This window comes from Camponotus floridanus, unplaced genomic scaffold (genome assembly GCF_003227725.1).
Source record: "Camponotus floridanus strain SB8 unplaced genomic scaffold, Cflo_v7.5 scaffold303, whole genome shotgun sequence".
NCBI classification, from domain to species: domain Eukaryota; kingdom Metazoa; phylum Arthropoda; class Insecta; order Hymenoptera; family Formicidae; genus Camponotus; species Camponotus floridanus.
This window is the reverse complement of record NW_020229441.1, coordinates 105,705-118,888: the sequence shown is the minus strand read 5'-3', so window position 1 is coordinate 118,888 and position 13,184 is coordinate 105,705. Positions and strand designations below refer to the sequence as shown.

Here is a 13,184-nt window from a genome sequence, read left to right as displayed (position 1 = left end):
AAAATAACGGTATAAATACAATAAATACGCGTCGCGATAGAAATTGACACATATATATATTAACATGTCCAGAAATCTCCCTATATATACGCATACTATATGTAACATACAAATTGACTAAATTTACATATACGCATATATATTTTATAACCAAACTCAATAAAATAACGGTATAAATACAATAAATACGCGTCGCGATGGAAATTTACAAATATATATCTTAACTTGTCCAAAATTATCCCTATATATACGCATACTATATGTAACATACAAATTGACTAAATTTACATATACGCATATATATTTTATAACCAAACTCAATAAAATAACGGTATAAATACAATAAATACGCGTCGCGATAGAAATTGACACATATATATATATTAACATGTCCAGAAATATCCCCATATATATGCATACTATATGTGACGTGTAAATTGAATAAATTCGCATATACGCATATATACTTTATAACAAAATCCAATAAAATAAAGGTATAAATATAATAAATAAGTTTCGCGATAGAAATTAACATATATATATTAACTTGTCCAACAATATCCCTATATGTATATGCATACTATATGCATATACATTTTGTAACAAATTTAACAATAAAACAAAGGAGGAGATATAATAGACTGCTACCGCGACAAAATTAATCAGCACACAAAACATATATATATATATATATATTACGAATATTAACAAATAATTAATATTAATAACCCCAAGATTTTATACAATAATTATTAATCTTATACGATGATTATTAAATACGATTCAGTAAAAACTTGCTGAAATCAATTTTCATAAGCAATATGCGAATACATATCTATACATATATATATATATATATGTGCTAATATAAAAGTCGCCCAAATGAAAATCTTCAAAGAATAAAATATTGTCAGAATCAAAAGACCTCTTGAATAAAAGATCACGGTAGAGCGTGCAATGAATTCTTCGAGCACATCCGTCGTGATCATTCTTAGAAGAAAAACGAGCCGCTTTTTCATACGTTGTTCCGAGAATTGTAAGAATAAAATTTCTTTTAGCGACATAATAACTATTAAGCGAAGCGATAATTAATTTCCATATATTCTTATTGTAAAATTTATTGTAATAATAATGGCTTAACGCATTAGAATTTATTAAAATGTTATTCATAGACTTGAGTAATCATTAAAAGTCGACTTTGAAAATTTTAAAATATATACATATAAAACCACAAAAATTCTAATTGTTAAAGCCTTTATTAAATAAATAAAAATATATCTTGTAAATGATAAATCTTAATAATTAGTCTTAAGATAATTATTAAACCTGGAAATAATACGTGTAATATGCCAATTTAAACCACGTAAACGAATTTTAAAAGGTAATTCATTAAAAAATATTACTGTTACTAATGTGTCTTATAAAGAGAAAGAATGCAGTGAGCATTCTTCGAAGGACATCCAGCATATCTATTTTTAGAAAAAGAGATAAGCCATCTTCGCATCCGTTGCGTTAGAATCTGCAATCCAAATGCTAAATTTTTCTTTACTAATTATTACTAATTATTAATTTACTAAATATTAATTAATTACTAATTATTAATTTTAACTATATACGCACCATTGTAAAAATCATTGTAATAATAATGGTTTAATACATCAGAATTTACCAAAATATCACTTAAAATTTAAACAATTGCTATAAATCGAACTCAAATTTTCTAATAACATAAATACGATATTATAAAAAATTTTGATTGTTAAAAACCATTATTAAAAATTATTCTAAAATTATTTAATAAATCTAAGACGCAAGACTTGCAATCCCTACCACAAAACTCTCACCCACCACATCGCAAACTCATAGCAGGAAGGGATAGCTCCAGCAGCCGACCCACCAATCACCGAAGAGGCCCACCTCTTCTCCCTACCATTAAACATCGAACCAGAGGAAGGTATTTAAGGCCCCTCTACGGAGCTCTCTGCGCCATTAACTCGCCTGTGTCTCAGCTCTCTCTACGCCCATCAGATCTCCAGCTCTCGAAGAGGAAAAACCTAGAAGCCTACCGGACACCTTAACTTATTCGAAAATAACTTAGTCGCGATTTTGATTTTTTCTTTCGGGACTTAGTCTCAATCTCTATTAAGAGAGCTGTATCAACATTAACACTTTAATAAAGTGCTACCATCCAGCAACCTCTGACTCTTTGGCCATTCTCTGCGCTGCCTTGCCACTTCTTCAGGTTCTCACCGAGGTCGAGCAACCCAGGGAAGGAGCAGCGGTGCCTGTATTCATCCATTGATCCCGTCATCCGGTAAGGAAATAATAAAATAATAATCATTCTTAATCAACCTTGATAATAACTTTGTATATTAGTTCGATTTATTCTAGGCCTATTGACGATTTTCCCAGAATCTTACTTGCCCGTATACAGACTTTAAATTTTTCTTTCGAGTTGAATTATTTAAATTTCAACCGATCCTCTGAGAACGCTCGAAGCGTATCCTAGAGTGTAGCGTCGTTCGAGTTAGTCACTCGATGTGCATTGAGTAGCAAATTCTACTCCTCTGCCGCTTTCACGGAGAGCTTCTCTGAAAGAATTTCTCCGTGGATCCTGTGCCGCTGTGACGTGACGTCTTGCACATCGATACTAGACTCAGAATCTAAGACTCGCTCCTAGAGGATCTGTCGAAATAATAGAATTAATGCACTGGCTTACAAGTTAACTATCGAAACATTTTATGAATTTTATACTTATCTGAAGTAAGCCAGCCGCTCTTACCCGTATCCTCGTCTGTATCCTTGAATCTCCAGACCTCTCGGTGCAGCCGCATGCTCCTGGAAATTCAAAATATGCTGAATAAATTATCATTCGTTGTATGACAATCTTCCTCGAATCCTACCTGTCCGTACACAGACTTTAAATTTCTCTTTGAGTTGAATAATTTAAATTTCAACCGATCCTCTGAGAACGCTCAAAGCGTATCCTAGAGTGTAGCGTCGTTCGAGTTAGTCACTCGATGTGCATTGAGTAGCAAATTCTACTCCTCTGCCGCTTTCACGGAGAGCTTCTCTGAAAGAATTTCTCCGTGGATCCTGTGCCGCTGTGACGTGACGTCTTGCACATCGATACTAGACTCAGAATCTAAGACTCGCTCCTAGAGGATCTGTCGAAATAATAGAATTAATGCACTGGCTTACAAGTTAACTATCGAAACATTTTATGAATTTTATACTTATCTGAAGTAAGCCAGCCGCTCTTACCCGTATCCTCGTCTGTATCCTTGAATCTCCAGACCTCTCGGTGCAGCCGCATGCTCCTGGAAATTCAAAATATGCTGAATAAATTATCATTCGTTGTATGACAATCTTCCTCGAATTCTACCTGTCCGTACACAGACTTTAAATTTCTCTTTGAGTTGAATAATTTAAATTTCAACCGATCCTCTGAGAACGCTCAAAGCGTATCCTAGAGTGTAGCGTCGTTCGAGTTAGTCACTCGATGTGCATTGAGTAGTAAATTCTACTCCTCTGCCGCTTTCACGGAGAGCTTCTCTGAAAGAATTTCTCCGTGGATCCTGTGCCGCTGTGACGTGACGTCTTGCACATCGATACTAGACTCAGAATCTAAGACTCGCTCCTAGAGGATCTGTCGAAATAGTAGAATTTATGCACTGGCTTACAAGTTAACTATCGAAACATTTTATGAATTTTATACTTATCTGAAGTAAGCCAGCCGCTCTTACCCGTACCCTTGTCTGTACCCCCTGAATCTCCGGACCTCTCGGTGCAACCGCATGCCCCTGAAAAATTCAAAATATATTAAATAAATCATTAATTGCTGTACCCCAATGAACTGTATATAGCCGAACGTTCAACCATTATATGAGAACGAGCGAGATATACCATCATAATCTACGTTCGTTTATCTCACAATAATTCATTAAGCCGTATTATTCGTCTTAACTCTATGAACCACCTTGCTGTGACTACATTTACCTTATAAAACCATTCATCTTAACAGGTACCTTTCTACGCATCATCGTAAGTAAACCCCTTTTGTGTTAAGGGGTTACACCACAGTAGAAATTTCAAAAAATCGATTTTTTTTTATTGGCTTAAAAAGTCCTTTGAACCCTCTAGAATAAGAGACAAACGGTTTTATATCTGCCAGAAATCGTTTTCATTGAAATTTCGAGCTCTTTCTCGACCCCTCCCGACTGCTCCGAAACGACTACCTGCGGTAAATACGAAACTGCTTGTCGAGTACAGCATTATGTCTTACCATTCGATTTCTAACTTCTCTAATACACTAATAGATGTCGTTAGAAACATTTTCAAGCATTTTGAACACAAAATACGTTAGTACAGCGTCCTTTGCTGTTGAGAGAAGACGTAAATTTTGCGTGGAAGTTATTTGAAATCACGATTTTCTGTTGCAGTGCTAATTTTTCATTCACACGTTATTTGTAGCCTTGATATGTATGTGAGTTGAGCAATGAGTGAAAAGAAAGTGTATGCAAGCCATAAAGGCTCAAAAATATCGTATCAGACGCGGCGACGGAGCAACGTGACGAAACGACGACCGCCGAACAGATATGAAGCGGAAGAAGATTCGGCCGGTGTCAGCGCTTCGGCAAAGAAATTGAAAGTTGAGACTGACGATATCGATATACAAAGTGAATTTAGTTACCGAATTATAAACTTTTTTGCCGTTTTCTCTGCCATTTCGGAATATGTGAAGTGCAAAACGTGCAACTCTGATATAAGATTTCTCGAATCAGGTACGCGGGGTTTAGGCTTCAAAATAACTGTCTGTTGCCCGAATTGTCCAAAAGTTGAAATCCCGAGTTGTCCATTCATACGAAATGGATATGAAATTAACCGTAGGATTGTACTAACAATGCGACTATTAGGAGTGGGGCTAGCTGGAATAATGAAATTCTGCGCATTTATGGAATTGCCACGGCCTATATTCCAAAGTTGTTACGACCGTGCAGTAAATATGATTTTGATCGCTACGACAGCCGTGCGAGACTGTAGTATGAAAAAGGCAGCAGAAGATGAGAAGAAGAAAAGTGAAGAAAATGGATTGCATACGGGAATAACTGTATCTGGTGATGGTTCCTGGAGAAAACGAGGATTTTCGTCTCTTTTCGGGATCACATCATTGATTGGATGGTTTACAGGGAAAATTGTTGACATTGAAGTGAAATCGAAATACTGTAAAGCTTGCGAGCACTGGAAAAATAAATTAGATACTGCTGATTATGAAGAATGGCTCGAAACTCATGCCGATCAATGTCAGTCGAACCATGAAGGCTCATCGGGTAAAATGGAGGTAAATGCTGTCATCGAGATGTTTCAACGTTCCGAAGCTTTACACGGACTTAAATACGCAAATTATATAGGTGATGGTGACAGTAAAACTTTCAAGGGGATATTGGATGCAAAACCGTATGAAAATTTTGAAGTGTCAAAAAAAGAATGTATTGATCATGTGCAAAAACGAATGGGCACTCGGTTGAGAAATTTGAGAAAAAAAACAAAAAATCTTGGAGGAAAAGGAAAATTAACTATGAAATTAATTGATCAGTTAACAATTTATTATGGCTTGGCCATTCGACGGAATTCAAACTCGTTGGAAAATATGAGAAATGAAATCTGGGCGACATTATTTCATAAAATGTCAACTGACGAAAATCCACAGCACGAAAAATGCTCAGAGTCTTGGTGCGAATGGAAGAAGGCGCAAGCAACGGGTTCCTTAGACTCCTTTCATCATAAGCCGGCACTATCGAACGAAATTTTTGAAGCCATCAGACCAATCTACGAGGATTTGAGCCGTGACGAGTTGCTGAATCGTTGCTTGGGAGGCTATACGCAGAACAGCAACGAAAGTTTTAATTCTACAGTCTGGCACTTGGCTCCTAAAAATTATTCTAGCGGAAAGAAAATATTACAAATAGCAAGTGACATTGCTGTTTGTAATTTTAATGATGGTCTGATAAACGTTTTAAGAATAATGAAAGTGTTGGACATGAACATTGGACCACAATCCTACAACTTTTGCTTAGAGGCGGATGCTGCTCGAATACAACGTGCGGAGCGCTCTTTGACGGACGCAGCGAAAGAGGCTCGCTCCAGCATAAAAGCATCCAGGAAAGAAAACGAGGAGGAGTTTAGCAACCTGGAAGGTCAGCTTTACGGTGCTGGAATAGCAGATTAAAGGTAAAAAATTTTTAATAATCAAATTTTTTATTTTATCATGTTCGAAACACGAGTCAAAACTTTAAACGCGTTTTTCTCGAAACACGTTTTTTCAAATCGGCACGCAGCATAACTCAAGCAATTTTCTATTTTTTCACTCCAAATTAATATCACATCTTTAAAACAACATTCCGGATAGAAATACGTAGCCGATTTTCGATAAGTTAATATTTCGATTTTTTAGGTACAAATAAGTGCCCGTTTTTTTGGTAGTAAAATGAACTTTTTTTTCAAATGCTCGCCAATTTAACAAAAATAAATATTTTCAAAATCCCCTACGTATTTCTATAGCTATACTAATGTAGTTTAAGAAAAAATTTTTTATTTTGTTCCAGATTAATATTTGCTGCACTTCTACTGCGTGCCGCGGAGCCCTTCCAAAAAAAACCGTTCCGCAGAAACGGCTGTTTGGCAGCCATTTTGTAATATTTTTTAATAAACAAAATTTTTTTTAAAACTTCAAAACATGCTTAACAACATTCTTAAAAAGAATTACCCTTTTACTTTTCCTTCCACTTAAAAAAAAATCGCAAAGAAACGTTAAATTTTCGCTCTCTACTGTGGTGTAACCCCTTAAATCAATCGCATCAAATATACTAAATAGTCATATTCCCTCGGTAGATGGTTAACCCCCGCCGAACTTCTTCCGTTGGACGCGAAATTCCCCTCCGTGCCGCGGGTATACGCCGCAGGCGTGCCTCCCGGTCGGTACTTAGGCTCCCTACAGCTCGTCAGTTGTTTGCCGACGAGAACGACTTAACAAGCAGAGTAACAAGGTACTCTCCAGTGCGTAGTTTCGCGCCCTCCCGCGCATACCCTTATCGTCCTCCCCGAAACCCTCCAGCGGTTCTTCAAGAGGAACAACAGCCCAGAGCCAGGCCACCATCGCCCAATTACTCCCCCATCCAGGATTCATCTAATCCCAGCTACTCGCCGGTCAGGACACCGGAAGATCTTCCTTCCATACCGGAAGAACGAAGACCCATAGAACAAAGCACAGAAACTGAGGCTGGTCCATCCAACCCAGGTCAAGTTCTGGATCCCCCTGAACCAAATTTCTACCCGGAACCAGAGGACCTAGTCTTACCAAGCAGTATCCAACCCCTCGCAGGACTAACAGACGAAGATTTTATCGAGATCTACGAATACTTGCAGCGAGATAATTTCTTCAACAACCGCGAATAATAACCATATCTAGATATCGCCTTAGAAATGCTATAGAGAAGAACATTAACTACATACACACATCTATACGTATAACGATATACACTATCTACAACTGTCCAATAATAACAATAATAAAAAATTTGTAAAGCTCTAAGGAAGTAAACTAATAAAAGAAAACAGATCAAAAAGGATAAATTGGGTCAGGTTCAACGCACCTAATTTATTTCCCATCGTCAATCCCTCTCCTGAAAGAAGCGCAAAAGATTCTTAGTCTCTCGGCGTCCTAGGGTATAGCCGGCTTGGCAGGTTGCCCTGAAAAAGAAATAGAGAGAAGTTACAATTGCGTAACAAATAAATACGTGAGAAGTTACGATCGAGACGTAAAACGAAATCTCTAAACGTAACACTAGAAATGAATGCTTTTTATCCGAATAACGCATGCCTATACGACGTATTAACGTGACTTAAACGCTTTTTTCCAAGATATCATGCGATGATGCGAACTACTGAACTAACTAGAAATGAATGCTTTTAATCCGAATAACGCATGACTATACGACGTACTAACGTGAATTAAACGCTTTTTTTCAAGATAGCATGCGATGATGCGAACTACTGAACTAACGAGAAATGAATGCTTTTAATCCGAATAACGCATGCCTATACGACGTACAAACTAGAATTGAACGCTTTTTTTCAAGATATCATGCGATGATGTGAACTACTGAACTAACGAGAAATGAATGCTTTTAATCCAAATGACGCATGCCTATACGACGTACAAACTAGAATTGAACGCTTTTTTTCAAGATATCATGCGATGATGCGAACTACTGAACTAACTAGAAATGAATGCTTTTAATCCGAATAACGCATGCCTATACGACGTACAAACTAGAATTGAACGCTTTTTTTCAAAATAGCATGCGATGATACGAACTACTTAACTAACTAGAAATGAATGCTTTTAATCCGAATAACGTACGCATATACGACTTACTAACGTGATTTAAACGCTTTTTTTCAAGATAGCATGCGATGATGCGAACTACTGAACTAACGAGAAATGAATGCTTTTAATCCGAATAACGCATGCCTATACGACGTACAAACTAGAATTGAACGCTTTTTTTCAAGATATCATGCGATGATGCGAACTACTGAACTAACTAGAAATGAATGCTTTTAATCCGTCTATCGCATGCCTATATGACGTACAAACAAGAACAGAACACTTTTTTTCTAGATAGCATGTGTTGATGCGAACTACTGAACTAACTAGAAATGAATGTATTTAATCCGAATAACGTACGCCTATACGACGTACTAACGCGAATTAAACGCTTTTTTTCAACATACCATTCGATGATGCGAACTACTGAACTAACTAGAAATGAATGTTTTTTATCCGAATAACGCATGCTTATACGACGTACTAACGTGACTTAAACGCTTTTTTCCAAGATAGCATGCGATGATGCAAACTACTGAACTAACGAGAAATGAATGCTTTTAATCCGAATAACGCATGCCTATACGACGTACAAACTAGAATTGAACGCTTTTTTTCAAGATATCATGCGATGATGTGAACTACTGAACTAACGAGAAATGAATGCTTTTAATCCAAATAACGCATGCCTATACGACGTACAAACTAGAATTGAACGCTTTTTTTCAAGATATCATGCGATGATGCGAACTACTGAACTAACTAGAAATGAATGCTTTTAATCCGAATAACGCATGACTATACGACGTACTAACGTGAATTAAACGCTTTTTTTCAAGATAGCATGCGATGATGCGAATTACTGAACTAACGAGAAATGAATGCTTTTAATCCGAATAACGCATGCCTATACGACGTACAAACCAGAAGTGAACGCTTTTTTTCAAGATATCATACGATGATGCGAACTACTGAACTAACTAGAAATGAATGCTTTTAATCCGTCTAACGCATGCCTATATGACGTACAAACAAGAACAGAACACTTTTTTTCTAGATAGCATGTGTTGATGCGAACTACTGAACTAACTAGAAATGAATGTATTTAATCCGAATAACGTACGCCTATACGACGTACTAACGCGAATTAAACGCTTTTTTTCAACATACCATTCGATGATGCGAACTACTGAACTAACTAGAAATGAATGCTTTTTATCCGAATAACGCATGCTTGTACGACGTACTAACGTGACTTAAACGCTTTTTTCCATGATATCATGCGATGATGCGAACTACTGAACTAACTAGAAATGAATGCTTTTAATACGAATAACGCATGCCTATACGATGTACAAACTAGAATTGAACGCTTTTTTTCAAGATAGCATGCGATGATACGAACTACTTAACTAATTAGAAATGAATGCTTTTAATCCGAATAACGTACGCCTATACGACTTACTAACGTGATTTGAACGCTTTTATTCAAGATATCATGCGATGATGCGAACTACTGAACTAACTAGAAATGAATGCTTTTAATCCGTATAACGCATGACTATACGACGTATTAACGTGAATTAAACGCTTTTTTTCAAAATAGCATGTGTTGATGCGAACTACTGAACTAACTAGAAATGAATGTATTTAATCCGAATAACGTACGCCTATAAGACGTACTACCGCGAATTAAACGCTTTTTTTCAACATACCATTCGATGATGCGAACTACTGAACTAATTAGAAATGAATGCTTTTTATCCGAATAACGCATGCCTATACGACGTACTAACGTGAATTAAACGCTTTTTTTCAAGATAGCATGCGATGATGCGAACTACTGAACTAACGAGAAATGAATGCTTTTAATCCGAATAACGCATGACTATACGACGTACTAACTAGAATTGAACGCTTTTTTTCAAGATATCATGCGATGATGCGAACTACTGAACTAACTAGAAATGAATGCTTTTAATACGTCTAACGCATGCCTATATGACGTGCAAACAAGAACAGAATACTTTTTTTCAAGATAGCATGTGTTGATGCGAACTACTGAACTAACTAGAAATGAATGCTTTTTATCCGAATAACGCATGCTTATACGACGTACTAACGTGACTTAAACGCTTTTTTTCAAGATAGCATGCGATGATGCGAACTACTGAACTAACGAGAAATGAATGCTTTTAATCCGAATAACGCATGCCTATACGACGTACAAACTAGAATTGAACGCTTTTTTTCAAGATATCATGCGATGATGCGAACTACTGAACTAACGAGAAATGAATGCTTTTAATCCAAATAACGCATGCCTATACGACGTACAAACTAGAATTGAACGCTTTTTTTCAAGATAGCATGCGATGATACCAACTACTTAACTAACTAGAAATGAATGCTTTTAATCCGAATAACGTACGCCTATACGACTTACTAACGTGATTTAAACGCTTTTTTTCAAGATAGCATGCGATGATGCGAACTACTGAACTAACGAGAAATGAATGCTTTTAATCCGAATAACGCATGCCTATACGACGTACAAACTAGAATTGAACGCTTTTTTTCAAGATAGCATGCGATGATACCAACTACTTAACTAACTAGAAATGAATGCTTTTAATCCGAATAACGTACGCCTATACGACTTACTAACGTGATTTAAACGCTTTTTTTCAAGATAGCATGCGATGATGCGAACTACTGAACTAACGAGAAATGAATGCTTTTAATCCGAATAACGCATGCCTATACGACGTACAAACTAGAATTGAACGCTTTTTTTCAAGATATCATGCGATGATGCGAACTACTGAACTAACTAGAAATGAATGTTTTTAATCCGTCTAACGCATGTCTATATGACGTACAAACAAGAACAGAACACTTTTTTTCAAGATAGCATGTGTTGATGCGAACTACTGAACTAACTAGAAATGAATGTATTTAATCCGAATAACGTACGCCTATACGACGTACTAACGCGAATTAAACGCTTTTTTTCAACATACCATTCGATGATGCGAACTACTGAACTAACTAGAAATGAATGCTTTTTATCCGAATAACGCATGCTTATACGACGTACTAACGTGACTTAAACGCTTTTTTCCAAGATATCATGCGATGATGCGAACTACTGAACTAACTAGAAATGAATGCTTTTAATCCGAATAACGCATGCCTATACGATGTACAAACTAGAATTGAACGCTTTTTTTCAAGATAGCATGCGATGATACGAACTACTTAACTAATTAGAAATGAATGCTTTTAATCCGAATAACGTACGCCTATACGACTTACTAACGTGATTTAAACGCTTTTTTTCAAGATATGCGATGATGCGAACTACTGAACTAACGAGAAATGAATGCTTTTAATCCGAATAACGCATGCCTATTCGACGTATTAACGTTACTTAAACGCTTTTTTTCAAGATAGCATGCGATGATGCGAACTACTGAACTAACGAGAAATGAATGCTTTTAATCCGAATAACGCATGCCTATTCGACGTATTAACGTTACTTAAACGCTTTTTTCCAAGATATCATGCGATGATGTGAACTACTGAACTAACGAGAAATGAATGCTTTTAATCCAAATAACGCATGCCTATACGACGTACAAACTAGAATTGAACGCTTTTTTTCAAGATATCATGCGATGATGCGAACTACTGAACTAGAAATGAATGCTTTTAATCCGAATAACGCATGACTATACGACGTACTAACGTGAATTAAACGCTTTTTTTCAAGATAGCATGCGATGATGCGAACTACTGAACTAACGAGAAATGAATGCTTTTAATCCGAATAACGCATTCCTATACGACGTACAAACCAAAAGTGAACGCTTTTTTTCAAGATATCATACGATGATGCGAACTACTGAACTAACTAGGAATGAATGCTTTTAATCCGTCTAACGCATGCCTATATGACGTACAAACAAGAACAGAACACTTTTTTTCAAGATAGCATGTGTTGATGCGAACTACTGAACTAACTAGAAATGAATGTATTTAATCCGAATAACGTACGCCTATAAGACGTACTACCGTGAATTAAACGCTTTTTTTCAACATACCATTCGATGATGCGAACTACTGAACTAACTAGAAATGAATGCTTTTTATCCGAATAACGCATGCCTATACGACGTAGTAACGTGAATTAAACGCTTTTTTTCAAGATAGCATGCGATGATGCGAACTACTAAACTAACGAGAAATGAATGCTTTTAATCCGAATAACGCATGACTATACGACGTACTAACTAGAATTGAACGCTTTTTTTCAAGATATCATGCGATGATGCGAACTACTGAACTAACTAGAAATGAATGCTTTTAATCCGAATAACGCATGCCTATATGACGTACAAACAAGAACAGAACACTTTTTTTCAAGATAGCATGTGTTGATGCGAACTACTGAACTAACTAGAAATGAATGCTTTTTATCCGAATAACGCATGCTTATACGACGTACTAACGTGACTTAAACGCTTTTTTTCAAGATAGCATGCGATGATGCGAACTACTGAACTAACGAGAAATGAATGCTTTTAATCCGAATAACGCATGCCTATACGACGTACAAACTAGAATTGAACGCTTTTTTTCAAGATAGCATGCGATAATACCAACTACTTAACTAACTAGAAATGAATGCTTTTAATCCGAATAACGTACGCCTATAAGACTTACTAACGTGATTTAAACGCTTTTTTTCAAGATAGTATGCGATGATGCGAACTACTGAACTAACGAGAAA

General features: G+C 36.4%; 1 protein-coding gene across 1 annotated transcript; it reads left to right on the top strand.

The window, feature by feature from the left end:
* Positions 1-2,203: 2,203 nt before the first annotated feature.
* LOC112638469 (proline-rich extensin-like protein EPR1) lies at positions 2,204-7,551 on the top strand. The gene is made up of 3 exons (XM_025410297.1): positions 2,204-2,314; positions 4,025-4,044; positions 6,892-7,551. The coding sequence occupies exon 3, from the start codon at positions 6,892-6,894 to the stop codon at positions 7,453-7,455; it is 564 nt and encodes a 187-aa protein (XP_025266082.1). The 5' UTR covers positions 2,204-2,314; positions 4,025-4,044; the 3' UTR covers positions 7,456-7,551.
* Positions 7,552-13,184: the final 5,633 nt, after the last annotated feature.

Bases quoted from the DNA above. Each gene is read 5' to 3' on its own strand.
- LOC112638469 (XM_025410297.1), top strand. From the start codon at position 6,892: ATGGTTAACCCCCGCCGAACTTCTTCCGTTGGACGCGAAATTCCCCTC.